The following is a 27,357-nucleotide window of genomic DNA, read 5'->3' as shown; positions in this document are numbered from 1 at the left end:
GAACATGAACAGCAATGGGCACAACATGCACTCACGGATGAAACTGCACAAGTACAAGTTAAGGATCCATCCCAGCAGCTAACACAGAGCAAACATGTTGAGCAGTGTTGTTGATCGCATGCAAAGGATCCAGCATCATGTATGGCGTTGAGCGCACGCATGCAATCCAACCCATTCAACACACTCACGAAGGCGAAGACAAGAAGCAAGTCCAACTAGGGCTAAACATGCAATTCGGCAAGTTGATGCACATGACCACCAACACACACATGAAGATCAGCATGGACACTATGCATCAGTGTGTTGCCGATTCAACCATACCCAAGAAGACCATGCGCATGTTAGTAGACGAGTGGGATGAAGGGGCCGAACCAATGCACCGATTGCAATGGAGACAAGAGTTCGCTTCAGCAAGATGTCACCATGAGGTGCATACCCACCATCACGAACGACCAAGCTTGGCATCAACTCACCAACTTCACCATCACAAGCATTTCAAAGAGTTGGTCTCACCACAGCAACCGAGTGTCAATGATGTCTTGCAAAGCTTGCTCAAGCCATGTTGTCTCACATGAGTACATGTGCATTGTAATGTTGAGTCATGTCAAGTGTAAGTCAAGTGTCAATGGTTGGATGTAACAGTCATAGAGTAGGTGAAGAGTCATGAGGGTAGTTGAACTGTCACAAAAGGGAATGTTAAGGGTCACCCCACCCTTTGCTATAAATAGTCCCTCATAACTCATTATAAAGGCTTTTGGTCAGCCAATCTTCTACTAAGACTATATTGAAGAAGACTTGGACAATATTGTAACACACCTTGGCTTCTCCACTGCATGGAGGTACATCTCTTTGGAGGAGTAGGCAGATGTGGTTGTAATGTTCTACTGATAGGGCTAGCAGGTTTACACGGTGTATTGTATGATTGTGACTTACACTTCTTTATATAATAAAGCTAGCACATTTTCATGCATATGTTGTTATTGTAGTTGGATTGCTCTGATTGCTTTAATGATATATGTTGTTTAACTTACGTACTTGTGTATGAACTGATTCACATGCAATTATATGAATCTTGTTGTTAATGTGTTGCATATGTTGTTAATGTTGTCACCGTCCGTGTCGACTGCTCTATCGAACACCAGACAGACCTTTCTCTCAACCTTGTTATATCAACCGTCACACTCGTCTCGGACTGATCCGTGAGTGTTGTTCAGGTTATCTTACCTTGTATGTTGGACTGCTGCATCTGTGTCGATTGCTCTGCCGGAAGCTATGCATGTCCTTTGTGTTGTGTGTTCCTAGCCAAGTTGGGACTGATCCCTTTCAACCTAGAACTCACCTTCACCTTCCCCTCCCTTTGAAGTGTTGGAACCTCTCATACTCATTCCTTGACTCACTGCATCAGTCACACCCTCGCTACTGATAGATTTATGTTGCTTGCCTCTGTGCGACATTGTGGTTAAGGCATTACCTTACGACCCACTGCTGGGACTCCTACACCAAACGGTCTGAGGTCTAATTGGGACTTCTTACCAGGGAGATCCCCTTGACATGTCGGCGGGTCCAACACGTCAATAGGAGGCAAATTCAAATTTCAAATTTTCAATATTTCCCGCCTTGATAAGGTCATGCCTTGTAAAATTTATTTTGAATAAATAAATATTTTTCCTTATCCAAATTTGTTAATCTTTAGGTCAATTTTTGGTCCTCTCGAAAAGAGGAATTCAATCCAATAATCATCTCCAACAAAAGAGTTGTCCAATAGTGGAATTTGGACCTAATTGCCAATTTTAACAACTAGGCATCTTTGGTTAGGATATCAGAAGAATGTAGAGAGGGATCCTCCGGACTCTCTATATAGGCAATGATATCGTCCTCTGACCTCATAGTATATGGGGCACCAAAAAATGAGGTGCATCTCAGTCTCTAGCTCCTGTAGATGGCATAACTGACATACCTTATCAAATCGTGGTATATGGTGATCTTTCTCCACCCGAAGTAGATGGGACCCAACTTGAAACCACCCTAGTGGGAGCCTAAGTGAGTGCATCAAGTACTTGCGAGTTTAAGGGGGACGGACGAGGATGCCATCTTGCAGCTCCAAAAAATGCAGGTTTGAGACGCTAAGACTATGTCACAAGGTTCGGGTTCGAATTTGAGTTCAACGACAATTAAGTTCATTTTGAATTCAAATTTTCAAATAGGGTTCAAATGACATTCGCCATTGAGTTCGAAAATATATATATAATAACAAATTTGATATATATTATCATTATATTAATATTAAAAAACATATTTAATAATATTTTAATATATAATTTTATGTTTATAACTTTATATAGAAAATTTCGCTGTGAAATTTTGTATTTATATAATATTATATAAATATAATTATAATTCATTAACATGAACGATAATTATTAAATATCGTTTTAAAATTGTTGGGCATCACGATTGTCGTTAGACCAAAACCCGCAGGTGTTAGTCAACAATCGCATCACCAGAGATAAGGATCCACGAGAGGCGGTTAGTCCATGTCACGAAACACACAGTGAGCATTGGTTTATCCAATGTCCAACAATCTCTCCCCCAACACAAGCCGGGTGTATCTCGAACTTGTGACCTACGCTCTGATACCACTTGTTGGGAATCACAATTGCCGTTAGACCAAAACCTGTAGGTGTTAGTCAACGATCGCACCGCCAAAGATAAAGATCCACGAGAAGCGGTTAGTCCATGTCACAAAACACACGGGGAGCGTTGGTTTATCCAATGTCCAACATGTATTTATATAATATTATGTAAATATAATTATAATTCATTAACATGAAAGATAATTATTTAAATATCTTTTTAAAATTGTAATTGGGAATTAGCGGCTTGCTTAATAACTTAATATTGTGGTACGATGGCACATTTCATTGTGTGGCCACATTTCATGGTTCCATTCGACCGCCATTTCAAAACCCATAGTCATATACGCCAGACAGGTTATGAAGGGAACATTTGACGGCTACTTGGAGCTTTAAGAGCACAACATTGCATTGCATGTTGTTCAACTACCATCTAAAAATCCATGGTCATATCTGTCAGATGGGTCACTGAAGGGCACATTCGATAGTTGTATGGAGGTCTAACGGCAGATTTCATTCCACTACTATTAAAAATACCCTGAAAGTTATTTATTAAAAGCCAAGGATGTTGAATTGAACACCTGAACCAAACCCTAGCCGAACTTCACCCAAATTTAAACTTACTTTTGAAATTCAACGAACTTCGGACCTCAAGGTTCAGGTTTGACAAACCCAATGACATTGGCTAAAGATATAACAAAAGAGCTGCAAAAATTTACCAAAGCACGGGAGCAGTGATCAGCCACATGTGGGAGGCCGACTAGGGTGTTTTGGCACGTGTGAAAGAAGGAGATTGATGCTGCTAAAAAGAAATTGAATATTTCCAAGTTTATTTCTGCTGTAATTTATGTATTTCTGAGGGCCAATTTCCCTAGTAAGAGAGCCCCTAATTTTCTAGAAAAGAAGTTAATGAATGAGAATTTGTTTGAGACAATTTCACTGTGTTTTTGTGGCTGTTTTCTGTGACTGATTTTCTGCAAAATTCTGCTGCTAATTTTCTGAATTAAAAGTACCAGAGTATTTCTGTTTTACATTTTTCAAATGTTATTTTACAGAAGAAAAATTCTTTGTTGAGTTAAAGTAATTTCTGGGGATAAAATAGGTATAGGAGACATAAATCTAAACCTGGTACTTAGAAATTAACAGGTTTTACAGTGTATATTTTGGTTGGTGATACTTCTTAGCAATTGGAATTGGTTCTTAACTTCTTAGTGACATTTCTGGACCTAAGACTACTTGTTAGCAAAGGGTAGCTAAGTGCACTGCTTTCTCACCTTCTTTGATGTAGTTTCCACTCGTAGGTCCACAAGATCTATCCCACTACCTTTTATAGATTATTCTACAAATTACTTTTCAATGGCTCTCCTGTCAATGTTATGTGTTAGTCTTTTTTGGATGTACCATATTTGGCAGCTTCATCTTCAAGAACAGTTTGTGACATTCTTTGTACCTTTAGTCGACCGACGTGCTTCAGTGGACCCTTATACTGTACCTGTATCAAAGACCACCTCACCAAGTTGTGGAATCATGTTGGTGTGGGAGATATGGTGTTCAAGGGGATTATATCTTCACTATATGTATTATGGCCCATGCTCAACATTTAAGGGGGGAGGTTGCATTCTAATGCCTTCTCTCCAAGGCCTTCTATTGATATTAAGGGGGGTGTTGAGAATAGTGTTCACTCTATTTTGAACTGGGTGTCCATAAACCCACTCACTTTTGTATCTTGGCCAAGGCCAACCTATATTTGAACTAGGTATCCATAAACCCAATCATTATTGCATTAACCTCTCGGGTAGATTCAAATTAGCTATCCATAAACCCACTCTCAAGCTATATTCAAGCTTTCTCAACTACATTCAAGCTCTCCTAGATGTATTCAAGTTGAGTATACATAAACCCACACTATTATGTATTCTGGACACAATCAACTTTGTATCAAGATAGGTATTCATAAACCCAGTCTCATTTGCATCATACCAAGTACTCATAAACCCACTCTCACGTGCATTGAAGTGGGTATCATAAATCCACTTTCATGTATATTTTGACTATGATCGACCATTATCAAGTTGGTATTCGCATCAACCCAGTTGTATTTCTAGCTACGGCCAACCCTATAATTAAGTTGGGTATCTAGAAACCCACTCTCATTTTATTTCATAACTCTCCATCACCTCCTACTTGACCTAATCAGGGATGCTGAAATAATGATGTACCCATCACATATTGCCATGGCCAACCTCCCTTTGTTTTTTGCGTATTGATGTGTTTCTAAGATTTGGCTTAAAGCCAACCTAGTCGACAAACATTTATATATACCTAGAAGGCCTACCTAGTCATCATGTGGGCCCATTAGCCATCTTTGGGAGAGTACTTTACCTCTTGAGTATTGTATAAAGAGACGTGCAAGAGTCATTTATAAAATCAAACATTCTAATATATGAGTAATTCATTCTTTAGACTATGGGCACCATATCAAATGCTTGCTTTCTTGTTCTTGTGTTGCAATCTCTTATCTCCATCACATTTATGGATTGTCACCGTAGTGTGCACCTAGTAGGGTTTAATGATATACTACACTAGTGCTGTTTTATTACCTGCCTATTGCAGTAATTAGGGATTGCAGGTTGGATCCATTTGATCCCTTCACTCTCTCATGAATCTCAACACTTTTTCCAATCAGGATTGTTAGCTAAAGAAACTAAACAAAGTAATTATAATCATTATTTTCTAAATTCACTAGTGTCCACAACCACAGAGAAGCAGAAAAATACGTTACAAGAGAAGATAGAACATAATCAACTCTCAAAAAATCATCCACCAAACCAGTTCACCTTAAGAAATTTTTGTGGTGGTGCTTGATTTTTGCCAGGCTGTTCATAATCGTTTTCCTCCTTTCGAAGTTCATTTTCACGGAACTGAGCAAGAGTACCTACCCCAGAAGATGCATGTCCTATACAATACATGTTCTGTGTGACCTCCTCAAATTCAACTCGCTCCAACCTATAAAATGTTCCAATACTTTAGAAAGCAATTCATAAATAAAATAATTTTTGATAAGAAACTAGATTAACCCATATATAAAATAATTTTATCAGTTGTAAAGGAATGCAACTTGACTGAAAACGATATTGAAGGAGGTTGAATGGGGTACTACAATTCTTTCACAAAAATTAAGCTATATCCCTGCAATTCAATAATGCTACTTTGTTTCAACAAAATCAGAAAAAATGTTATCATTTGCTTTTATGTACAGTGCAAAAGTATAATCTGCTTTTTTTATACAGCAATAAGAGTAAATATGACAGTTTCGTGATTCAACAACCTGTGAATGACTTAAACAATAATTTGACAGTCCTAATGGCTAATTTGTCTAAAATATCACCAGTTGTTACTTGTGAATATATTTCAAATTCCTTGAGGACTAACACACACACACACATATATAGCTAGCCCAATTTAATTGTTTTCTGTTGGGAATGACGATTGCCGTTAGACCAAAACCCGCAGGTGTTAGTCAACGATCGCATCGCCAGAGATAAGGATCCACAAGAGGCGGTTAGTCCATTTCGCGAAACACAAGGGGAGCGTTGGTTTATCCAATTTCCAACAATCTCCCCCCCCAACGCAAGCCGGGAGTGTATCAAACTCGTGACTTACGCTCTGATACCACTTGTTAGGAATCATGATTGTCGTTAGACCAAAACCCGCAAGTGTTAGTCAACGATTGCATCACTAAAGATAAGGATCCACGAGAGGCGATTAGCCCATGTCGCAAAACACACGGGCAGCATTGTTTTATCCAATGTCCAACATTTTCAAACCCCCCATATCTGTTTCAAAAATTCCCAAAGGTATCATATGTTTAACACCTCCAAACCATTTATTTTGTTGTCCTTGTTGCCACACAATCTAGTAGGGGTCCTAGGAGGGGAACCTAAGGGACAACTACTAGACCAAATGACAACAATGGGACAAAGACCCACCACTGTCACTTCAGTCAGTATCCCCTGCTCTTTACAGATTTTCACCGATGGGAGGAGTCCCAGTATGGAGGAAATCATTTGTAATAATGGGATCAATGATGAGGCATGAAGTGATTCGCAAGGCCCATTCAAGGAGAGAGACTCAATTACGGTTCAACGCTTCAAAAGAAGCTAAAAGCCATCCAAGAAAGACCTAATAGGAAGACCTAGACCTAGGGTTAGAGATATTCAATGAGGATGAGTATGCCTAAGGTCAAGACTTCCAATGTGATATAGGAACTCTCTAGAAGCTTTGCAAGGTGACTTGTCACTTGAAAAGGGCTTTCGCTCCAGTTAGAGAGACCTAGAAAGAGTTTATGCAAGACCTAAGGTTTATGAGTAATCATGGGAGGAGTTTTTACAAAGTGCTCACTAGGTCAAGATAGGATACGGAAAGGGTCAAGAATAATCAATTCTTTGAATACTATGTGCAAATGACCCTCAAGAAGACCACCCAATCTAAGAGGTTCAAGATAGGCTTTCAAAGTCACAGTTAGGGCACAAGTTTTCTCGAAAACTAACCATAAGAATTCCACCAAACTTTGAGAATCCCTAGAGGAGACACCAACGCAGATTCTTGTCCAAACAGTTTTGAGAAATACCCCCTCTAAGGAATTTCCCAAGGTGCCCTAGCTAGGTCATCTAGGAAAAGAGGCCGAAATTTAGAGAAGAGGAAAAAGAGAAGGAAAGGAGGGTGACCACCAAATTTTCTTGGACCATTGTTTACTTCCCTTGCCTATGGAGTTAATGATGATTTGAAATTTTCTAAATCCGTCCTCAAGGAGGCTAAAAAGCGATGCCCTAGCAACCACTTTTTGATGATCACCCACCCAATATTTATGGACCTTCATGGAAGGAAAACAAATTTCAATCCAATAGGAAAATTCATCTACTTGTTATTCAATGAGTAACATGTGCAATTTCACAATCTAACGATCTTTACAATGATATTCAATAAAATTAGGGCACAAAGATCTAGCTAGTTGCAATGATTCCACACATTAAACATTAATTCAAGAAAAATATTCAACAAATAGCACTAGTCCCCTTTTTTGCAGATAATGGTAAATCTTTAGCAAAACCTGCTTGGTTCTTGGCGAAACACCCATATAAGCAAGGCATTATGATGGTAGTTGATCTTTTCTATGCGCAAACAAAATATTAGAAAATATGGCCTACCTTTAAGGATAAATTTAATTTAGCCACTACAATCAAAAATGATTTTAGTGTGAGTTAAAGACTTCATCCTAAATGAGTTGTTTCTTGTGCTTGGTAACAAACCCCAACCCCTTGATGGTGAGACTAGAGATGGCATTGCACCAAAGGGTTCAAGAAATATTAGCCAACAAATGGTTATCATTGTTGAGCAAAATGCATGTTTTGAATGTTTAACTCGATAAAACCTTGAAAATACCCTTCAAGCAAAAAACCTAGTTGTTATGGCTCCAAACAACTCGAGAGCCACTAATCGAACCTAAGAAAATAATCTTTGCCTTATCCTTAAGTTTGTGTGCCCTTCCTCTTGGCCAACGACTTCGATATCTAGAAGTGCTTCAACCCAAATGCCATTTTGATTGTGAAGAACTTGTTTTGATTTTGTTGCTATGCTAGACAACTCGGAAGTGGACCTATAATATGTGTAGCCAACTAGTCCCTACCACCATTACTTTGAAGTTTGCCATGTTGCAGCAAACTCCCTTGGGTCATCCAATTCCACACAACATGGTGATTAATTAAAGATGAATTTTTGTTTTTCATCTACACATCTATGCAGATTTCGTGGGTTAGGGGAGAACACTCATAGAACCTAACAAAGCAATTGTAAAATTCCTAATGGAAATTTACAATGATAAACAAAGCAAACACAGTAAAAACATATACAAAAATTTACAACACATCAAACAACCAGAAATCTCCATTAACTGCGTTGTGCTGAGCCATTTTATTAATATAGTTGTTGGGTACAGAGGTAAAATCAGAAAACATGCACCTGGTCTTGCTCTTAAGGGTACAAAGGTGCATGTTGGTTGCAAATAATAAATGCTAGGGTCTCCTTAGGTGCTCGGAAAATTCTGGGAAATTAACCCTTGCCTATCCATCAATAGCCCACAAAAACTCGCGAAGGAATTGACCAATTGTTGACCTCGGAATTTCGGCCCAAAAATTTCCCTAACTCCTCTAGTCGCTGGCTGAATTGGGACCCCTGTTTGACCCCTCAAATCTGCCCAGAAAATTCTACTAAATTATTTCTGAGGTCCTTGTCAAAAACCCAGAAAGGGTTTGTCCTAGTTTTGACGCTCCAAAATTGACCCTAAATGTGTGGCCCTCCTCCATAAGCAAAGGATGTAACCTGTAGCAAATGTTGCGTTTGCTACTCCTCAAAAATGTTGGAAATGGCCCCAAAATACTTCCCCAGACTCCACCTCAAGTTTTAGGCCAAACTCCCTTCACTCCTCAACTCCCAAGTGTGTCTCCTCCAAGCACTACACAGTCCCTACGTTGTTGCTAATGTCTCCTCCACACAAACTCGCACTCCCACTGCTAGAACAATCAGAGAAGGATGGAACTCCCTCCTTGGGCTGGCACTCGAAGTCCACCGAAGCAAGGGTTGAGATCTCCGCTTGGAGACACTCGTGTGCTAAACAACACTTGCAGACTTGGGCGTGCTATGTCAAAGACAAGTTTCTGAATATATGAATGAATGAACAAAATGAGTGCCTCTTTCTCTATTTCTAATTCGTGGCTCCTTCTCTCCTTGTGGTCCCCACTCTCTCTCTCTCTCCCCTAATCAGTGTTGTTAAAATCGCGATATTATCGTTTTAACACGATAATTTCCCACTGCCGATATTATCGCGAGTAATATCCGATATTATCACCAATTTTTTTTATACCCAATTTTTTCCGATTTTATCGTAGGCAATCGGGGCAGTGAGGTTTTATAATGAAATTTTAGTTTTTTTGGCATTTTATTTGCATATTCAGGCGCGCGGAGGGCAAAGGAGCGTTGGAGAGAGCTGGGAGATATTGCTTGGAAAGGGTTTGAAGATTTTTCAAGTGCTTAGAATAGAAAATCAAGAGGAAGAGACCGATTATCTCCATAGAAACGGTATGGGGACCAATCTTTTTTTGTTTTCATTGTTTTTAAACATTGTTTTTGGTTGGGTAACTTGGTACGGGCACTAATTTTTTTTTTTTCATTGTTTTTAAACATTGTTTTTGTTTTTTTTATTGTTTTTGGTTGGGTAACTTGGGTTTGCAATGGGGTTTATGAAATTTGCCCAATGTAAAAAAAAATGTTTTTTGGTTGGGTTTGGATTCTGGAATGGGGTTTTTGATGTATTGTTTTACTTTTTTTAGTTTTTTTTTGTTGGGTTTGGATTCTGGAATGGGGTTTCTTAAAATGTATGTAATTTTTTTTAGTTTTTGTACAATGTAAAAATTAAAATATTAAATTGTAAATTTGTAACTTGTAAATACTAAATTGTAATCCTTATTTTCTCATAGGCTCACAACTTCACCGAAACACCATTCAAGTTTTCAACTTCAAAGTTCAAAAACAAACATGCCAAGGAAATTGGATCCTTTCTGGGAATATGGTGAACCTAAAGCTCCAAATGATAGACTAAACTTGACTTGCAAGTTGTGTGGCCACCCTATGTCCGAGGGGGTGTACAAATTGAAGTATCACCTTGCACAAATCCCTAGATTTGATGTGGGGCCTTGCACAAATACAAATCTTGAACTCATCCGAAGAGCCATGAAAGCATTGGAAACTTTAGCCTAGAATAGGGAGGCCAAAGAAGAAATGAAGAGGCAACTAAAAAAGTCAACTGAAGCAAGTGCCACTGGTTCTACTGCAGCATCAACCAATTCGGTAGCTGCCACATCATTTTTTGTTCCTCAAACCACACCTGATTAACAACCATCTATCAGTTCAATGCTAAAAAGAACTGAGAAAGAACAAGCTAACAAGTTGCTAGAAAAATTTCTCCTCTCGAGTGATATTCCTTTCAGCATTGTAAGGAATAATCCATTTTTCCAACCTATTGTTGATGTTATTTTGCAAGTGTTGGCCCAGGGTACAAAATCCCTTCTTATGATGATTTTAGAGGTCGGATTCTTCAAAATGAAAAGCTTGACTGCACCCAAAGATTGGAGGATTTTAGGGCATCATGGGCACAAACAGGATGCACTGTTATGTCAAATGGTTGGACTGACCAAAAGGGGAGAACCCGTCCCAAGTGGACTATGTTTATCAAATCTGTTGATGCATCTGCACAAATCAAAGATGCAAGAACTTTATGTGATTTTCTAGATGTGTTTATTTTGGAGGTGGGTGCAGAAAATGTTGTCCAAGTCATAACAGACAATGCTGCAAATTATGTTGCTGCTGGCAGGATGCTTATGGACAGGCATCCTACTTTATTTTGGACACCTTGTGCTGCACACTGTATTGATTTGATGTTGGAGGACATAAGGAAAATTCCCTTTGTCAAAGATATTGTTGATTCATCCAAAAGCATTACAAAATTTATATATAACCATACATATGTGCTTAGCTTGATGAGAAGATTCACCAACAACAAAGAGTTGGTGTGCCCTGCCATTACACGGTTTGCCACCAGTTTCATATCTCTTCAATCCCTCTTGAATTCTATGTGGGATGTGAAGAGAATGTTTCTTTCAGAGGAGTGGCGTGCTTTGCCAATGAGCCGCAAACCAGAGGGAGAGGCCATATGCAGACTAGTTTCATACCAGGAAGACTTCTGGGTGGGAGTGCAGGAGGTGTGCGTCGTTACTGAACCTTTGGTAAAGGTTCTTCAATTGGTTGATGGTGAGAAGCCCGCAATGGGCTATTTGTATGAGGCCATGGACAGGGCCAAAGAAGCCATTCGGGCCTACTATGATGATAAGGGAGATGATGGGTTTCAGAGACAACTCCTCCTATGGGGAGTGATTGATGAGCGATGGAACAACACACTCCATCGTCCCATTCATGCTGTTGGGCTTTTCCTAAACCCCGCATTTTCTTACGCATGTGGGTTTGTATTTGATGCTGAGATCATGGATGGATTCTTATCCTGTGTCCAGAAGATGGTGCGATCTCCAGCAGAACGTATAGAGATCTCTAAAGAAATTGAGACATATAGGATGGCAGGTGGCACATTTGGCTTTGAGATGGCTGTCACTGATAGGACGATTAAAATGCCAGGTATTTTTTAGTTTGTAACTTTGTTTCAAATTTCATTGTCTCTTCAAATTCCATTTTTTTCTTATGTTTATTTAAAATTTTATTTGTAATTTTGTTGTAGATGCATGGTGGAGAATGTATGGTGGCAAGGTACCCCTTCTGCAAAAGCTTGCCATTTGCATCCTCAGCCAAACATGTAGCTCCTCAGGATGTGAGCGCAACTGGAGTGTATTTGAAAAAATACACAATAAGAAGTGCAACGGGTTAACACTTAAACATTTAAAATATTGCAAATTTCCAATAAATTTTTGAATTCATTAAACAATATTTTTTTTATAATTATTAATTATTATTTCATGATCTTTATACAGGTTGGAGTTCCAGCGACTTAATGACATGGTCTACGTCTACTACAATCTTCGATTGTGGGTGAGGCAACTTGAGAGGACACCTGATGTGGAGGCCATCTCATTGGATGGGATTGACACCACTGCTGCATGGAGGGTTGAGGCGGAGAGGCCTCTCATGGAGTTTGTTGATGATTGGTTAGTGCAGGATGTAGTGGAGGGGGAGGAGGAGGAGGAGCAGCAACAGCAAGAGGAGGAGGAACAGGAGGACGAGGTGACACCACCTGCCCGAGCTACCCCTGCCACCAGTAGAGGACGTGGTCTACCTCCTATAGCTCCTACTTCTAGTTCTTCAGCTTCTAGAGCACATCAGACTCCACTGCCAACTCCACCAGCACGGGCACCAACGTCTACATCTAGAGGGAAAGGAAAAGTTGTGGCATTTTCTCGCAAGAGGGGCAGAGGAAATCAATAGGATTAGACTTTAGTTATTTTCTTCATTTTATTGTATATGACATGATGAGATACATTATTATATTTTTTGTTGATATTTTGAGGCTGAGTTGGGACTCAGGAGTCAGGACTTACTATTCAGGACATGATTCAATGTTATGTGTGATTTTAGCACTAGAAATGATATTAAACATCTTATATATTAGTTCTTTTATCATATTTATGTGTCAATGTATTTATTTTATGTTGTAGATGGTTTAGATATTAAAAAGAATGAAGAAAAAATGAATATTTTTGTACCAAACGATTTATTCCCGATTATTTCCCAATAATTACGATTTTTTCCGATTTTTTCCTCGCGCCGATATTATCCCGATAACGATTAATGCAACATTGCTCCTAATTCGCACTCCCTTCTCTTTCCTCTCTCTTCCAAGAGTGTGAGTTCTCTCCTTGGGTCGAATTTCTCTTTCTTGCGGTCCCTACTTTCGATTAGAGCTGCAATATTCTCTTTTCCTCATAAGTCCGGGTGCCGGAATTGCGTCCTCTTCCCAAACTCATCTTTAATGCTAAAAATCAAAATTGGGGATATTACAGCAATCTTTTCCTTGTCTTTCACCTTGCATACCCTTCCTCTTTGCCAACAACTTCAGTATCTAGGAATGCCTTGACCCAAATGCCACTTCAATTGTCGAGCACTTTTTCCAGTCTGGTCACTATGCTAAGTCAGTTAGTAGTGGGCCTATAATATGTGTAGCCACCTAATCCCTACCGCTATTACTTGGAAGTCTACCATGTTAGGCAACAAACTCCCTTTGGCCATCAAGTTCCACGAAGCGTGGTGATTAATTAGAGTTGAAATTTTATTTTCCATATGAAGAAAACCAAATTATCGCTTATTTCATAATCTTCAACATAATAAGTACATATGTTATGATGGCACTCTAATTGGTGCCATTCTTCGTTTGCCAAGTGCAAGTTAGCAAGATAGCGTTGACACATCTGCACAAATTTTGTGAGTTAGGAAAGGACGCTTATCAAACCTAAGAAAACAGTCTTTGCCTTGTCTTAGATTTTGCATGCCCTTCCTTTATGCCAACAACTTCAATATCTAGGAGTGTCTCAACCCACTTTTGTCATTATGCTAAGTCAACCTGAGAGTGGACCTCTACTATGTAGTTAACTAGTCCCTACCACCATTTATTGGAAGTCTACCATTTTAGGCAACAAATCCCTTGAATTATCAAGTTCCACGCAACATGCCAATTAATTGTAGTTGAAATTTTATTTTTCATTTAAAGAAAACAAAATTATTGCTTGTTTCATAATCTTCAACTTAGTGGCACATGTATTTGATATGATGGTGCTCTTATTGGTGCCAACCTTCATTTGCAATCCAGATGCACATTCACAAAGTAGCGCTAACACATCTGCACAAATTTCCTAAATTGGGGGATGCCTCTATGCACCTCAGTCAAGTCCCTTCAAGTGCTCAATCTCCTCTTGGATCAGCCCAATCACAAGACTAACAGATGCCCTCAATACAAGGCAATCAACTTGCGTGTGAATGCATGGAGCACCACAACTGCTCTCCGCCCTATCCGCCAACAAGTGCTGAATTCCCTCAACTAAAGTTGCCATTTAAGATGTGGAAAATCGATCTAAGCAAAAAGGATATGACAAATGGGACCCTTATCCCCCACCAAATTAAGAGCCTACTATTGAAGGATGAGTGCCAGTTACTAAACTACATGATACGAGGAAACAGGTACAAGTTTCCTAAATGAAAACACACTGGAAACATGGCCCTCGCCCTCGAAATTTGGAAACAGGGCAACATGATATTACAACAATATATATGTGTGCGCTATTTTAAATAGCACATTATATTGAAACTTTGGAAGAAAGCATTATGAATAAATAAGAAAAGAACATGATGAAAAACATAAACAAGAAGCACGGTTCCACCATCGCTAATATTGGGATCCTCATCCTTAGTATCACCCTCTGCCTCCTCATCTAGCCTTTTCCTCTACCTTATCCTCCAGCAACATCAACCAACACTGTAATTTTGATGAAACTACCTAATCCAAGCTTTAAAATATTATAGAGAAAGCTTAACATGCCTAATCAATGATTTTGACTTGAAAGGAATATAATTTTGCTAAGGCCACGACAAAGGAGTTCAACAATCAGCACCAACATCGAGGTAAATAGAAGGTTTGATGTTTTTGATTAAATACCAATCCCATACCCCATACTTGATAGAATACAACGAAAATGCTGCAATCTTACTAATCCTGAAATCCTGGAAACTGTTAGATCTACTGAATTCTGAATAGAATGTGAAATTCTACCTTTTCCACATAAAGTTCAATGAGATTGGAATCACTCTCAAATATCCTAAAACAATTAATAATCATGCTAAAAATTTAAGTAAAAGAATAAAAAAAATTACCAACATTTAAAATTACCACCATAAATTACTTTAAGAATTTAAATTTGCCAAATATTGCCTGCATTTTTTGTCAAACCCAGTCAAAAATTATCTAAAATGCGCTGTAAGAACCCATGGTGCGGCCTTGAAATGCATTTCAGGCTGTACGAAGTGCATTTCAGGCTGTGAGGACCTGTGGTATGGCTGTGAAATATGTTTCAGGGTGGTACCAAATACATTTCTGAGTGCGGTACAGTTCCCTAAAGTGCATCTTCTGCAACTTAGGGCCCAAATAAAGGGGATAAAGACAATGTGCTACCTGATGTCAAGCTTTATGTTCAGTTAGCCTATATTCTTTTTTTAACTGTGAGGAATCGATATCTCGTCAAAGTGATATGGACTAAACCCAGAATCAAGCACAGTTAGCCTTCATTGTTTATGTTGCTATTTCGTATGGCCCTTAGAACATGCACTTTATCATTTTTATTTGCAGCCTTTGAGGCAGTCGAAAGTTTCTAGGTTCTATGTTTTTCTCTGGTGACTTTTTTTTTAATGAAATGCCGAGTAAATATTGTTATATTAATAGAGAAATGGAAGTATTCGCTGTAGTCTAACTAGGCTTCAATTTGTTCGGAAAATTATGAAAATTTCTGTAAGATTTTGATAAAATCTGGCCGAAATTTTTTTTTTTCAAATTTCAAAATTTTCCGATCTCCTACTAACTCTATTCCCAATTGAAACACTCCTATTCCCAGATTTTTTTGAAATAAATAAATCTATCGGATTCCGACCAGTAATGACCATCTTCGGTAGACGAAGCCGAAGTATTCTATTCAAGAGTCCGAATTGTTATCTTATGATAATTAAAAAAAAAAAGGCGAGTAGACCCCAGCGATGCAAAGCTACATTTTGTTGCGCCCACAATAAATAAAAACCCCCGTTAAGAAGATGAAAGAAATACTCTTCAAAAGTTTTCATCAAAGTGTGCCAATAAAAGTTTAAAACCTCGCCTATTTTTTTCTTTCAACGAATACAGTATTTCCTTCTTCATCAAACTGTGGCAATAAAAGTTAAAACCCTCGCCCAATTTTCTCATTCAATGAATCCAGTGTTTCCTTTTGAATTTTGTGTTTAGTAAAAAAGCTGTAAAAGCCTTCGAACTCTCAGAACTGTTTGCCACGGAATGAATTCAAAGATGTTCGAAATATCTCTATCCGGAATAAAGTGATACAATAGCAAATTCTACATTGGCTTCGGCGTGAATTGATATGTAGTTGGTCTGTAAATTGTATCGGTATTTTTTTCTTTCTGAAATCATGATGATAAACTTGGTTGGAGTTTAATCCATGATAAAACCTGTGAGCTGTTGAAAGCTGTTTCTGAAGCAGATTTTGGAGCGTGAGTTCGGCCTGAGTTTTGACGACGGGGGCCTCGCCTTCTGGATCGTCATCTTCATAGAAATTCACCATTTCGCTCCACAATACGAATAGAAGGAATGTTATCAGAAAGAAATTTGTAATTGTCAGTGCCACATTCGTTAATCGAGGAAAATTTCATGAATAGCTAGTGTTGTTTTGCAAGACAGAAAGCCCACCTTGGTCTCATAGACAAGCGTGAAATTCTAATGGGTTTAAGCAGTATCTAACCTATTAAAATATTCCTAAAAATTAATTAAATCATAACAACTTCTTCTTTTTATTATTAATACTTAATATATATATATATATGTGAGGATTATTAATTAGAAAAGAAACAATAATATATAAATTATTATCAAAAAAAAAAAATCTAAGTAACAATATATAAATTATTAATTATAAAAATACATTAAAAATTTACTTTTAGGTTTTGGTAGAATATTATTAGCTTGGATTTATCTTAATTTTTTATTTAAGTTTTGTTAGAATATCACTAGTCTAGATTTATCTTAAATTTTGATCTACCAATAGTCTAGAGGGGCAAATCTATTTTCACTCTAAAAAAGGTTCGCATCTCAAGAGATCTATCTAAGCACTTCAATCTGGAATGCTTTAATTATTTTTATGTAATTTGACCTACTCAATATGTTTTATTGATAATTATTTTATTAATTATTTTACTTTATTTTATTTTTAGTTTTATGTAATTTGACCTAGACCTTTGCCCGAGGATGAACCACATTAGTTGGTTCGAAACATCGACCAAATCTCAATAATGTGATTAATCCGAAAGACAGTCTTATCATCAATATGGATCACAAAAGTCTAAGATCTAAGACATTACAACATATCTACCATCTGAACTTTGAATCTACCAAGCACCAAGAAGGATCAAATATCTTTTCACCCTAAAAGAGGTTTGCATCTCAAGAGATTTGATCCCTAAATCCAACATATTTACCATCTGAACTTTGAATCTACCAAGCACCAAGAAGGATCAAATATCTTTTCACCCTAAAAGAGGTTTGCATCTCAAGAGATTTGATCCCTAAATCCAGAGTTAAGATGGATCTAGGCTGGTTTAATTCCTCTCTTTAAATATATTCCACATGAATACCGTGGATCAATACCATGACTCGTTTTTATTTTTATAGTGTTATTTTTATTTCTTTATTTTATTTGACCTCGTGAAAATGTTTACATTAAGTTACATTAATTTTTTTATTTAATTTAATTTTTATTTTTTATGTAATTTGACTTAGTGTTGACGGTGTTGGACCCGCCAACATTCAGGGGATCTCCCCGGTATGAAGTCCCAACTAGACCCCACACTGTTTAGTGTAGGAGTCTATCCGGTATGATGGCCCGGTTGACATTATCTTAAAGATATGCCTTGGCTCTTGCTTGTCAGCACATGAGAGTGGTATACTTAGTCTTCAAACAGCGAGGTTCGTGTGTCTAGTGAGTGCTTAGTGTAACTTTTGTCTAAGTTCTTTCACTGCAGAGGGAGAGGGTGAGAATGAGTCTCAAGTTGAAAGGGAGTAGTCCCAACCCAGGTAAAGACACACAACACAGCAGGATTTGCACAGCTTCCGACGGAGTAGTCCACACAGATGCGGCAGTCACAAACACAAAGTGAACAGATAGCACGTACGACACCCAATGGAGTAGTCCACACAAGAGCAATGGTCATTATAACTAGTTTACAAGAATGAATATGTTTAGTGTCCAGTGGAGTAGTCCACACAGGCGAGACAATGATAACAATTGATACAACACATTTCCAACAACGTATGCACTAAAACAACCGAAATAGTTCAACTATCTTAGTACAAGTTAAAGCAACATGCATTACAAGCGTCCAGAGAATAGTCTTACAAATGAATACAATACATGTGTGAAAATGTGTTGGCTTGTTAACAAGCTTCTAAATTAAGCGAAATTTCCAAGACACATCCGTGCACCATACATCACTAAACCCAAGTAGTGGGGCATTGGAGCCACTGCTCGCTCCTCAAAGAAAATTCTACAGACTCTCGAGGTTATGTGGGAGGAGCCAAGGTGAAAAGTCTATTGCATGTACAAATGAGGGGTATATTTAGCCAAGGGTGAACTTGACCCTTGTGACTCTTCGACTTACCTCATGATTGTTTAACTTACATGACTCTTCAACTTCATATGTGGGTCTCTTGGACTTCCATGTTACTTTACATTAATTACAGCAGTATGGCCTGTAACAGCCCCGAAATAACAACACATAATTAATTAGATTAATCAAGTGATTTATAATCAACAAGCACTTTATCAACTAGTTAACATTAAATTACAAAAGTATGAGTGAAGAGAGACAACTTACCTGTGGAACGCTAGTTGAATTTTGCTACTTGCAACAAAGTCTTGGGAATGACTCTCCACCCAACCGTAAGCTCAGTTGCACAAAATCTTGCTATAACTGGCCACCCCCGAGCCCTCAATCAACGTATTATTGCCAGGGAATTCTTTGTCTCACAATACTATTCTCCCAAGAGAATGGATGGTGGAATCATGGAATGATGGAATGCCTTTCATCTTCCTCACCATCTATTAAATAGAGCAAACATTGGAAGGGGAACCACATGCACACACTCCATGTGTCTACATGCAACTTTATTGCTTTCTTGTTTTATTTCTTTTGTTTTTACTTTTTGATAGCTCTACTAATTTTTACCGCTTTCTTGTTTTATTTCTTTTTATATTGATTTAGAGCTTTAGTATTGTTATTTATTATTCTATTTTTATTTATTATTTATTTACTATTACTATTTTTTTTATTTATTGTTTATTATTTATTTTCTTGTATTTTAATATTATATTATATTATTACTTATAATATGTTCATTTTTTAGGATCGCGTGCTGGTGATGGCGCCCTGCCCCCGCCTCTGAAACCCTGCTCGTCCCCGTCGAGCCTTGGCAGCCCTGCTGCCGGGCTTGCTGGCCCCCCTGATCTCCTCGGCCGCGCCCCTAGCCTCCCTGGGCCTCCTGCCCGTTCTTTGCGTTTGGCTCGGCCTGTGGGCAGCCCCTCGTAGCGGCCTGCTTTCTGGGCCTCCTGCCCCTTCCTTCTCGAGTTTGCCTGCAACCCTCTTCGATGGATCCTCTTGGCCCATCCCAGCCCGACTTTGAGAAAGCCTTCGCTTCTCTAATCCCTGAAGATAATGTTGAGCGGATTCGACCTTCTGCCTCTAAATTTATCAAAAAGCTCGATGAAATCCCGGAAATTCCTCTTCCTCTCTCTCTTCCAAGGAGATCTGCTGTAGCCCTAGCTGATCGCGGTTTGGTTGGCCAGTTCACGGGCCTTTGGCCCTCCCCTCGAGCGGTTCAACGATGGGTGGAAAGAAATTGGAACGCCATGGTACAAGGAAAAATTGCCATAAGGTTTTGCGGCAGAGGATTCTATACGTTCCTGTTTGAATCAATAGATGATCGCAATCTTATATTCAGAAATGGACCATATTTTATGGATTCAAGAGGTCTTTATCTCAATCGTTGGACCCCGAGCTTTGATCCTGAAATGGATGTTCCTAATGCTGTCCCTGTTTGGGTTCGTCTTCCACATCTGCCGCTTCACTGCTGGGCTGATGAAACTGTTCGAGCAATAGGAAACGCTATAGGTAAATATGTGGATAGATCTGAACCAAAGGAAAATATGTATGCTTGCGCCAGGATCTGTGTGGAGGTAGACTTGGGCAAAGGTCTTCCAGAGGCAGTCAAACTCAGAGTGGATCAGTGGACGCACATTCAGCAGGTGGACTACGAACAACTACCCTTCAAGTGTAAGGTATGTCACGAGTATGGTCATTTTGCGAATAGGTGCCCTAAATCTAAGCCAGAAAACAACAATACTACGTCTGAAACTCAAGAGGAAGAATGGGAATTAGTAAGGAAAAAAAAGAAGTCCAACTCTCCCCCCGATCCCAAAGAACCTCTCCTCGGAAACCATCCTTCCTCCCCTGTCTTCCCTTCGTCCTCCAATCCCTTTGGCTCACTTGCATCAGAGGAACCTCCATCCCCCCCCTCTTCTCCCAAAGTCCCCGGAACCTCCCCCTCCTCCCCCCTCTGTGCTTCCCCTCCTCGCTCTGCTGATAGGAGCTTGTCCAAAAATAAATCGAAAGTGACCAATGATGGCCCTCATTCTGAACAGCCAGTTTTGACCCGCATTGAGCCCCCCTTGACCTCTTCGAATCCAGCTCAGACAGCCCCCGGAATGCAGCCCATAAGAACCACCAGAAGTTCCTCCAAAGATCTTGGTGCATCCGGTGACATCTTCAAGAAATCTGGACCAGGCAGAAAATCAGCTAAGCAGCACCGGGAAGAAAGTTCGCAAAAGGATATAGCTCTAGGGACTCAAACCCCTATGGACTCCTTCATTATAGGTTCCCAAGAGAAAGATTTAGCAGCCAAAGAACTTGAGAGGCGAGCACCTCCTCGATCGAGTGTCTTATGATGAAGCTTTTATCTTGGAATAGCCGGGGTATGGGGCACCCCTCCAAAATAGCGGCCCTTAAAGATCTACTTCATTCAGAAAGCCCTGAAATTGTTTTGCTTCAGGAAACCAAACAAAATCAGAATGATATGCAGACAATCATTGATTCGCAAAGATCCTTCATAGGGATCAGTAGCGCCTCCAGAGGAGCCTCTGGAGGAATCACCACTATGTGGAAAAAGCAGTATTGGAATTGTGCATCATCAGTCATCAACTCAAACTGGATCAGGACCAACCTCGTCAACAAAGAAGAAAACTGGGATATTATCATTTATAATATTTATGTCCCTAACCATTTTCGGGAAAAGGAACAATGCTGGAATGAATTGAAGCAGGAAATAGATAAGGAACAGAATACAAATCTTATCCTTGCGGGAGATCTCAATTTAATTCTCCACGCGAATGAGAAAAGGGGGGGAGTCTTCACCCCAGATCCTTTTAGAAGACAGCTAGAAACCATCATGGCGGAAGTTGAATTGCTGGACATTAAACCAAAGAACAGAAAATACACATGGAATAATAGACGTCTGGGACCAGGTAACATTATGGAAAGGCTGGACAGAATCTTGATTAATGTTTCTCTTCTCTCAAATTTTGCTGCAGGACATTCTAAAATTCTAAGCGCTACAGCTTCAGACCATTCCCCCATTCTCCTAACGTTGGACCCACATGCCAACCAGGGACCAATCCCTTTCAGATACAATCCTCTATGGAAGGATAGCATCGAGGCTGAATCTATTATAGCAGAAACATGGAAGAAACATGTTGAAGGATCCCCAAATTATATTTGGGAAACTAAAATTCGAAACATAAGGAAAGCCCTTAAGGATTGGGCAAAAACTAGCTACCAAGAACCAGAAAAAATCAAAGGAAAATTGCAGCAGAGCTTGGAAGAGATACAAAAAAAAATAGAAGAGCAAGGATTTACTAATCAGCTCAAAGACAAGGAATGGGAAATGCAGGAACAGCTCACTCAAATCAAGAGAGCAGAAGAAGTCAAATGGAGGCTTAAGTCGCGAGAAACATGGTTAAAAGAAGGGGACAAAAATACAGCATACTTTCACAAGCAGGCCACCGTAAAAAAGTCAAGAAACATTGTGACCTCTATCACTGACAGTCAAGGCAGCAGGCATGACGACCAGGACTCTATCAAAGAGGCAGCCTTCCATCACTTCAAGAACCTCCTCACTGAAAATGGAGACGCTCGGGACTACACGACCTTTCTCCAACACCTTCCAAGGAAAATTATGGCTGAAGAAAATGAAAGGATGAATAGAGAAATAACAGAGGAAGAGGTTAAAAAAGCCATCTGGACTCTTCAACCAGACAAATCTCCAGGTCCAGATGGCTTCTCCATTAATTTCTACAGAGACCACTGGTATTTGATAAAAAAAGACTTGGTTAAGATGATGAAAGGAATTCAAAGGAAAAAAAAAATGGGGGGGTTCACTAATTCAACATATCTCGCCCTCATCCCCAAGGAATCCAGGCCCACCTCCTTTTCCAGGTTCAGGCCTATCTCCTTGTGCAATACATCTTATAAGATCTTTGCAAAAATCATAGCTGCTAGACTTCAACCATTGCTGCCTACTATTATATCCGAAAATCAGGGCGGCTTCATGGCTAACAGGCAGATTCATGATTCCATCACCTTGGTTCAAGAAGCTATTCATTCTAGCACCTCCAGACAAGAGAAAGGTTTCGTCCTCAAGCTAGATTTAGCTAACGCATTTGACCGAGTCAGGCACTCCTTCTTGTACGCTGTCATGGGAAAAATGGGCTTCAGCCCTGAATTCATAAGCACCATAGCTACATGCATCATTGGCCCTTGGATCTCGCCTCTCATCAATGGCCGCCCCTGTGAATCATTTCAATCCTCAAGAGGCCTAAGGCAAGGATGCCCTCTCTCTCCCTATCTCTTTATCATGATGGCGGAATCCTTCAGCAGCAACCTTGATCACAAGCGAAGAGTAGGCCTTATCTCGGGCATCAAGTATGGGAATGGAGTTAAAAATATCAATCATTCACAATTTGCTGATGATACCTTGCTAATTGGCGGGGCCTCCACAACAATAGCAAGGCGCTTCAAATCTATCCTTGATCAATTTATGGAGTGCTCTGGAGGCGAAGTCAATCTTCATAAAAGCTGCATCTACGGATGGAACATCTCCAGCCAAACAGCTCACAACATTGCTAATATATTTGGAGTTGCCCACAAAGAAACCTGGGACCACTTCACATATCTAGGAATGCCAGTTACCTTGGGCGCTCTTAAAGCATCCACCTGGAGTGAAGTAATTGACAAAGTTAAAAGAAAGGTGCAACAATGGGGAACTCAATGGCTCAACCCAGCGGGTAGATTAATCTTGCTTAAATCAGGTATTTCCTCCTTACCATTATATCGCTTCACTCTTTATCATGCTCCAGCTTCATTCCATAACAAGCTAGAAATTGCGCTCCGTAACTTTTTATGGCAAGGAGGGAGACAAGATAAAAGCAGATTCAATTTGGTCAATTGGAGAACTGTAATCCAATCACCAGACAGAGGTGGATTGGGAATCAGAATGCCTAAATTACTGAACCTTGCCTTTGGAATTAAAATGGCTTGGAGGCTCATCAGTGAACCTAAAGCATGGTGGAAACAGGTTTTCGAATGCAAGTATCTTACAAACAGCAGGCAAAGATTACTTGAATCTGATATTCCAACTCGGGACTCCACCAAAATATGGCAACTTTGTAAGAAAGCAATCCCCATTCTTACCCAAAACACTTCAAAAATTCCAGGGGATGGGAGCAGCATTAATTATGCCACTGATAAAATTATGGGTCTTCAACCAACAAATTCTGTAGAAGAAGCCATTCCCATTATTCATTACCTGCACAGTAAGGGCATTCAGAGGTTGGATCAAATTTCAAAATGGGACGAAGAGAGCGGAGCTTGGCTTAGCTGGGAATTTCCGGATATTCCTCCACACTTGGGCTCTAGCTTACAAGCTCTTATAAAAAACCTCCAAAACCGAGCGCCAATTAAAAAAGGAGCTCTAGATGGACTCAGATGGGACCCCACGGGCTCAGGGTATACCATTAAATCTGGCTATCAATTCATCTGCAATAGCACCTATCAATCTCCGGTTTGGAACCAATGGCGGATAATCTGGAAATCTGAGGCCATCCCAAAGGTCAAATTTTTCATCTGGCTGCTGCTTAAAGGGAAAATTCTCACCTCGGAAAATTTAAAAAAAAGAGGGATACATGGTCCCTCCATCTGCCCCAACTGCTGCTCTGAGGAGGAGACCATCCACCATCTTTTTCTTGAATGTGCCTTTGCGAAGAGATGTTGGACTATAATGGCCAAACTCGGCGAATTAAACTGGCAGCCCCAGCAAAACATAGCTGAGACAATTCTATATTGGAGAAGGAATTGCCCTTGGAAAGATAAGCGGAGCAAGATAGTCAAAAGAACCTGGGACATCATCCCTCATAATCTTCTCTGGAAGATCTGGATCACTAGAAACAAGAAAATTTTTCAAAACCAAGAAGGCAATGCTAGAATAACTTGTAGAAGTGCTCATCTTCTAGCGCAGGAAACAATAGTTGTCAAAAGCGCTGATATCATCAAAGTCACCGATCATACTACTGAGGAAAGAATCATGATCAGTCATATTCTAGACAGTGCAGGCCAACACCACAGCATGCAGAGAAGGAGCGTGAATCCAAACCACAAGACCAAGCAATGGGAAATAAGACTCCCATCTCAGGAATTCAAGAGATAGATGACGAGCAATAACTGTCCAATTTTACTCTTTGACGGGGCCTCTAAGTCCAATCCAGGACCTGCAGGAGCAGGAGGAGTTATTCTAGATGAGAAAGGAGAAGAAATAAGTAGCTATGAATGGAGCTTAGGAGTCAAAACAAATAATATTGCGGAGGCGCTTGCTCTGTTCCAAGGTTTGCAGCAACTGCAAAAAAGGGGAATCAAAAAGGCAATCGTGCTAGGAGACTCTGCGATTGTCATAGGATATATGAATCATCACAGACCGTCATCAAATAGCAGCCTCCAACAACACCTCTGCCGCATCAATCTCCTCACTGATCACTTCAATTCAATCCGCTTCTATCATATTCTGCGCACACACAACGGGGCAGCTGACAGGCATGCCAATAAAGCCGTCGGATGTCAAGAGGGAACCCTAAGGCACAGTCAGCAATCCACCTTTCAACCTCTGCCATGAATAAGGCGATCTCTGACAAAACCCAAATGTGCAACTCCAACAAGCGTGCGGGAGGTATGGTATCTACAGATTTCGGGCGTTCGAAAGGCCTAATCAATCAGCTGCAGAACTCGTCCAGCAGCCCATTTGCAATCCCAAGCAAATTTCAAAATCTCCGAGGACTGACCAAGGATCTCGACGCCTCAGACAATCGTGCCAGAAAACCATCAAAATATTTTATTGCAGCAGAGAATCGGTCCTCTGATAAGAAAGCAGGAAGCCGCAGGCGGATTCAATCTTTAAATAGGAGTGCAGGAACCCAGAATTTACATCATAAAATCCCAAATCATCTCTGTGAAGTTGAAGGAAGCAATCAGAGCCAGCAGCGACATAGAAGAGGTGCCTTGGTATCGTTCTTATTTCCCCTGCTCTTTATTTTTCTAACCTATCTTTTGGATTATTACAGGATCAGATCTGAAGTATCGATCAAGAGCTTCAGCAGCCCTCCTTCTATCTCCTCCGTTCCCCTGTCAGCGCCTCTGCCGATCGACGAAATTTGGCTCTTCAACCCGCTCCCCTCACTAGCTCTCCCCTGGCTATTTTCCCCTTTTTTCTTTTCATCTCAACTCCCTGAGAGTCATCTCCCTGCCCCCTTAACCGCGAAGTTGAGTTTCGGGCCTTTGTTCTCCCGCGGCGGTAGCTTATTTAGATCAGACTCCAATCCGCGGCCCCCTCTCCTTTGTATTCTCACAGAGCCCTTAGGCATCTCTCGTGGCTCTGTCTTTTTCATAATCAATCCCTATCCTGTGATGGCGCGTTCTGAGGAATGTTTTCACTGCCGAGACCTTCAAGCAGAATTTGATGAGGTCAGATCTCAACAGCGAATTCTGGAAGATCAAGTGCGAAATATGGAAGCTAGGCACGCAGAAAAGATCCACTGTCTGGAAGGAAAATTTGAGGAGCAGTTCAGGAACCTCCATGCTAAATACCGTACAGAAATGGGATTGTTTCTCCAAAGGGTTCACTCGCTTCAGGACCAGTTCAACGGGCTTAGCAACAGATGCATCCATGCCGAGGAATCATTGGCAATTATAAGAGACATTTTGGAAGCCAAGCAGAAAGACAAATCAACTTCTTCAAGCGTCAAACCAATGGAAGCAGATCAGCACCCAGAGGACTCTACCGCGAGGAATATCAGTCATATTTCCATCGATTAAATCATGTATTGCAAATGCAAAATTTTGTGTCTTCAGTTTGTTCGAATATACAGTAGTACTAGCTCTTTAGTAGTCCGTATTTTAAGAATCCATCTTAGGGATAGGGACCTTATTCTCTATCCTTGGTTTTGTAATGCTCCCGCAGCAATCCTTGTATGGCTTTATGCCTCAGCACTTTTTTCAATCAATACATAGCATCCGAATTTGTAAAAAAAAAAATATTATATTATATTATTTATTATTTATTATTATTTTTTTATTATTATTATTTATTATTAAGGGACATTACATACTTCCCCACTTTAAGGAACTTCGTCCCGAAGTTAAGTTGAATTATTTAATATTTTATTTATTTAGTTATTTATTACTTCATGTTTGCCCTACACCCTCTGCTGAACTAGTATAACCAGCAGGCATCGAAAGTTTCACAACACTCAAGAAATCTCAAGGAATCTCTGTCCTTTTTCCCACTTTCAGAACCAGGCATAAGCCTCCCCGGTCTGTATCCTAGTCCAAGGCTAGCCCCAAGGCTCGCGCCTGACTCAGACCTCATCTGCCCCAAGGCAGGCATCCAGTACGGTACTCAATGACTCTAGGCATCTCGCAAGGCTGGCCCACTCCCTCCACAACTACTAAGGCGCATAGCCCCAGGCATCGAAGTCCTTACACCCCCACCAGACTTCGGCATCCCAATCCAATAACAGGCACCTAGCCTAGAACATTAAGCACTTGGCCTCCTCAAGATGGTCCCATAGCCCTTCAAGAGCTATCCATCAAGAGCTACACAAGACAAAGGAACCACTAGCCTATGTAGTGTTTATTGAATTTGTCCCCAGCCCATATGGTGTTACTTATTCTCCCTCGTGCGTATGGGCTCGCACGAGATCATCAAATAAACCGG

General features: G+C 40.0%; 1 protein-coding gene across 2 annotated transcripts in view; it reads right to left on the bottom strand.

Moving 5' to 3' along the window:
• LOC149173853 (uncharacterized) overlaps positions 1 to 16,706 on the bottom strand; it is a 188,164-nt gene extending 171,458 nt beyond the window's left edge. Inside the window, exons 1-2 of one of the 2 annotated variants that reach the window (XM_089424756.1) lie at positions 16,446 to 16,706; positions 5,471 to 5,639 (exon numbers count right to left, since the gene is read on the bottom strand). In XM_089424756.1, coding sequence (XP_089280882.1) covers positions 5,471 to 5,639; positions 16,446 to 16,558 — 282 coding nt within the window. In that variant the 5' untranslated portion in view covers positions 16,559 to 16,706. The remainder of the gene's footprint in view (positions 1 to 5,470; positions 5,640 to 16,445) is intronic. The other variant, XM_089424757.1, reaches the window with a different exon arrangement.
• Between the last annotated feature and the right edge of the window lie 10,651 nt (positions 16,707 to 27,357).

Source organism: Pinus tabuliformis, chromosome 4_2, assembly GCF_031772625.1.
Source record: "Pinus tabuliformis cultivar Carrire ecotype Pingquan chromosome 4_2, CPIR1, whole genome shotgun sequence".
Taxonomy (NCBI): domain Eukaryota; kingdom Viridiplantae; phylum Streptophyta; class Pinopsida; order Pinales; family Pinaceae; genus Pinus; species Pinus tabuliformis.
The sequence above is the reverse complement of the archived record's forward strand: the minus strand, read 5'-3'. Positions and strand labels throughout refer to the sequence as shown.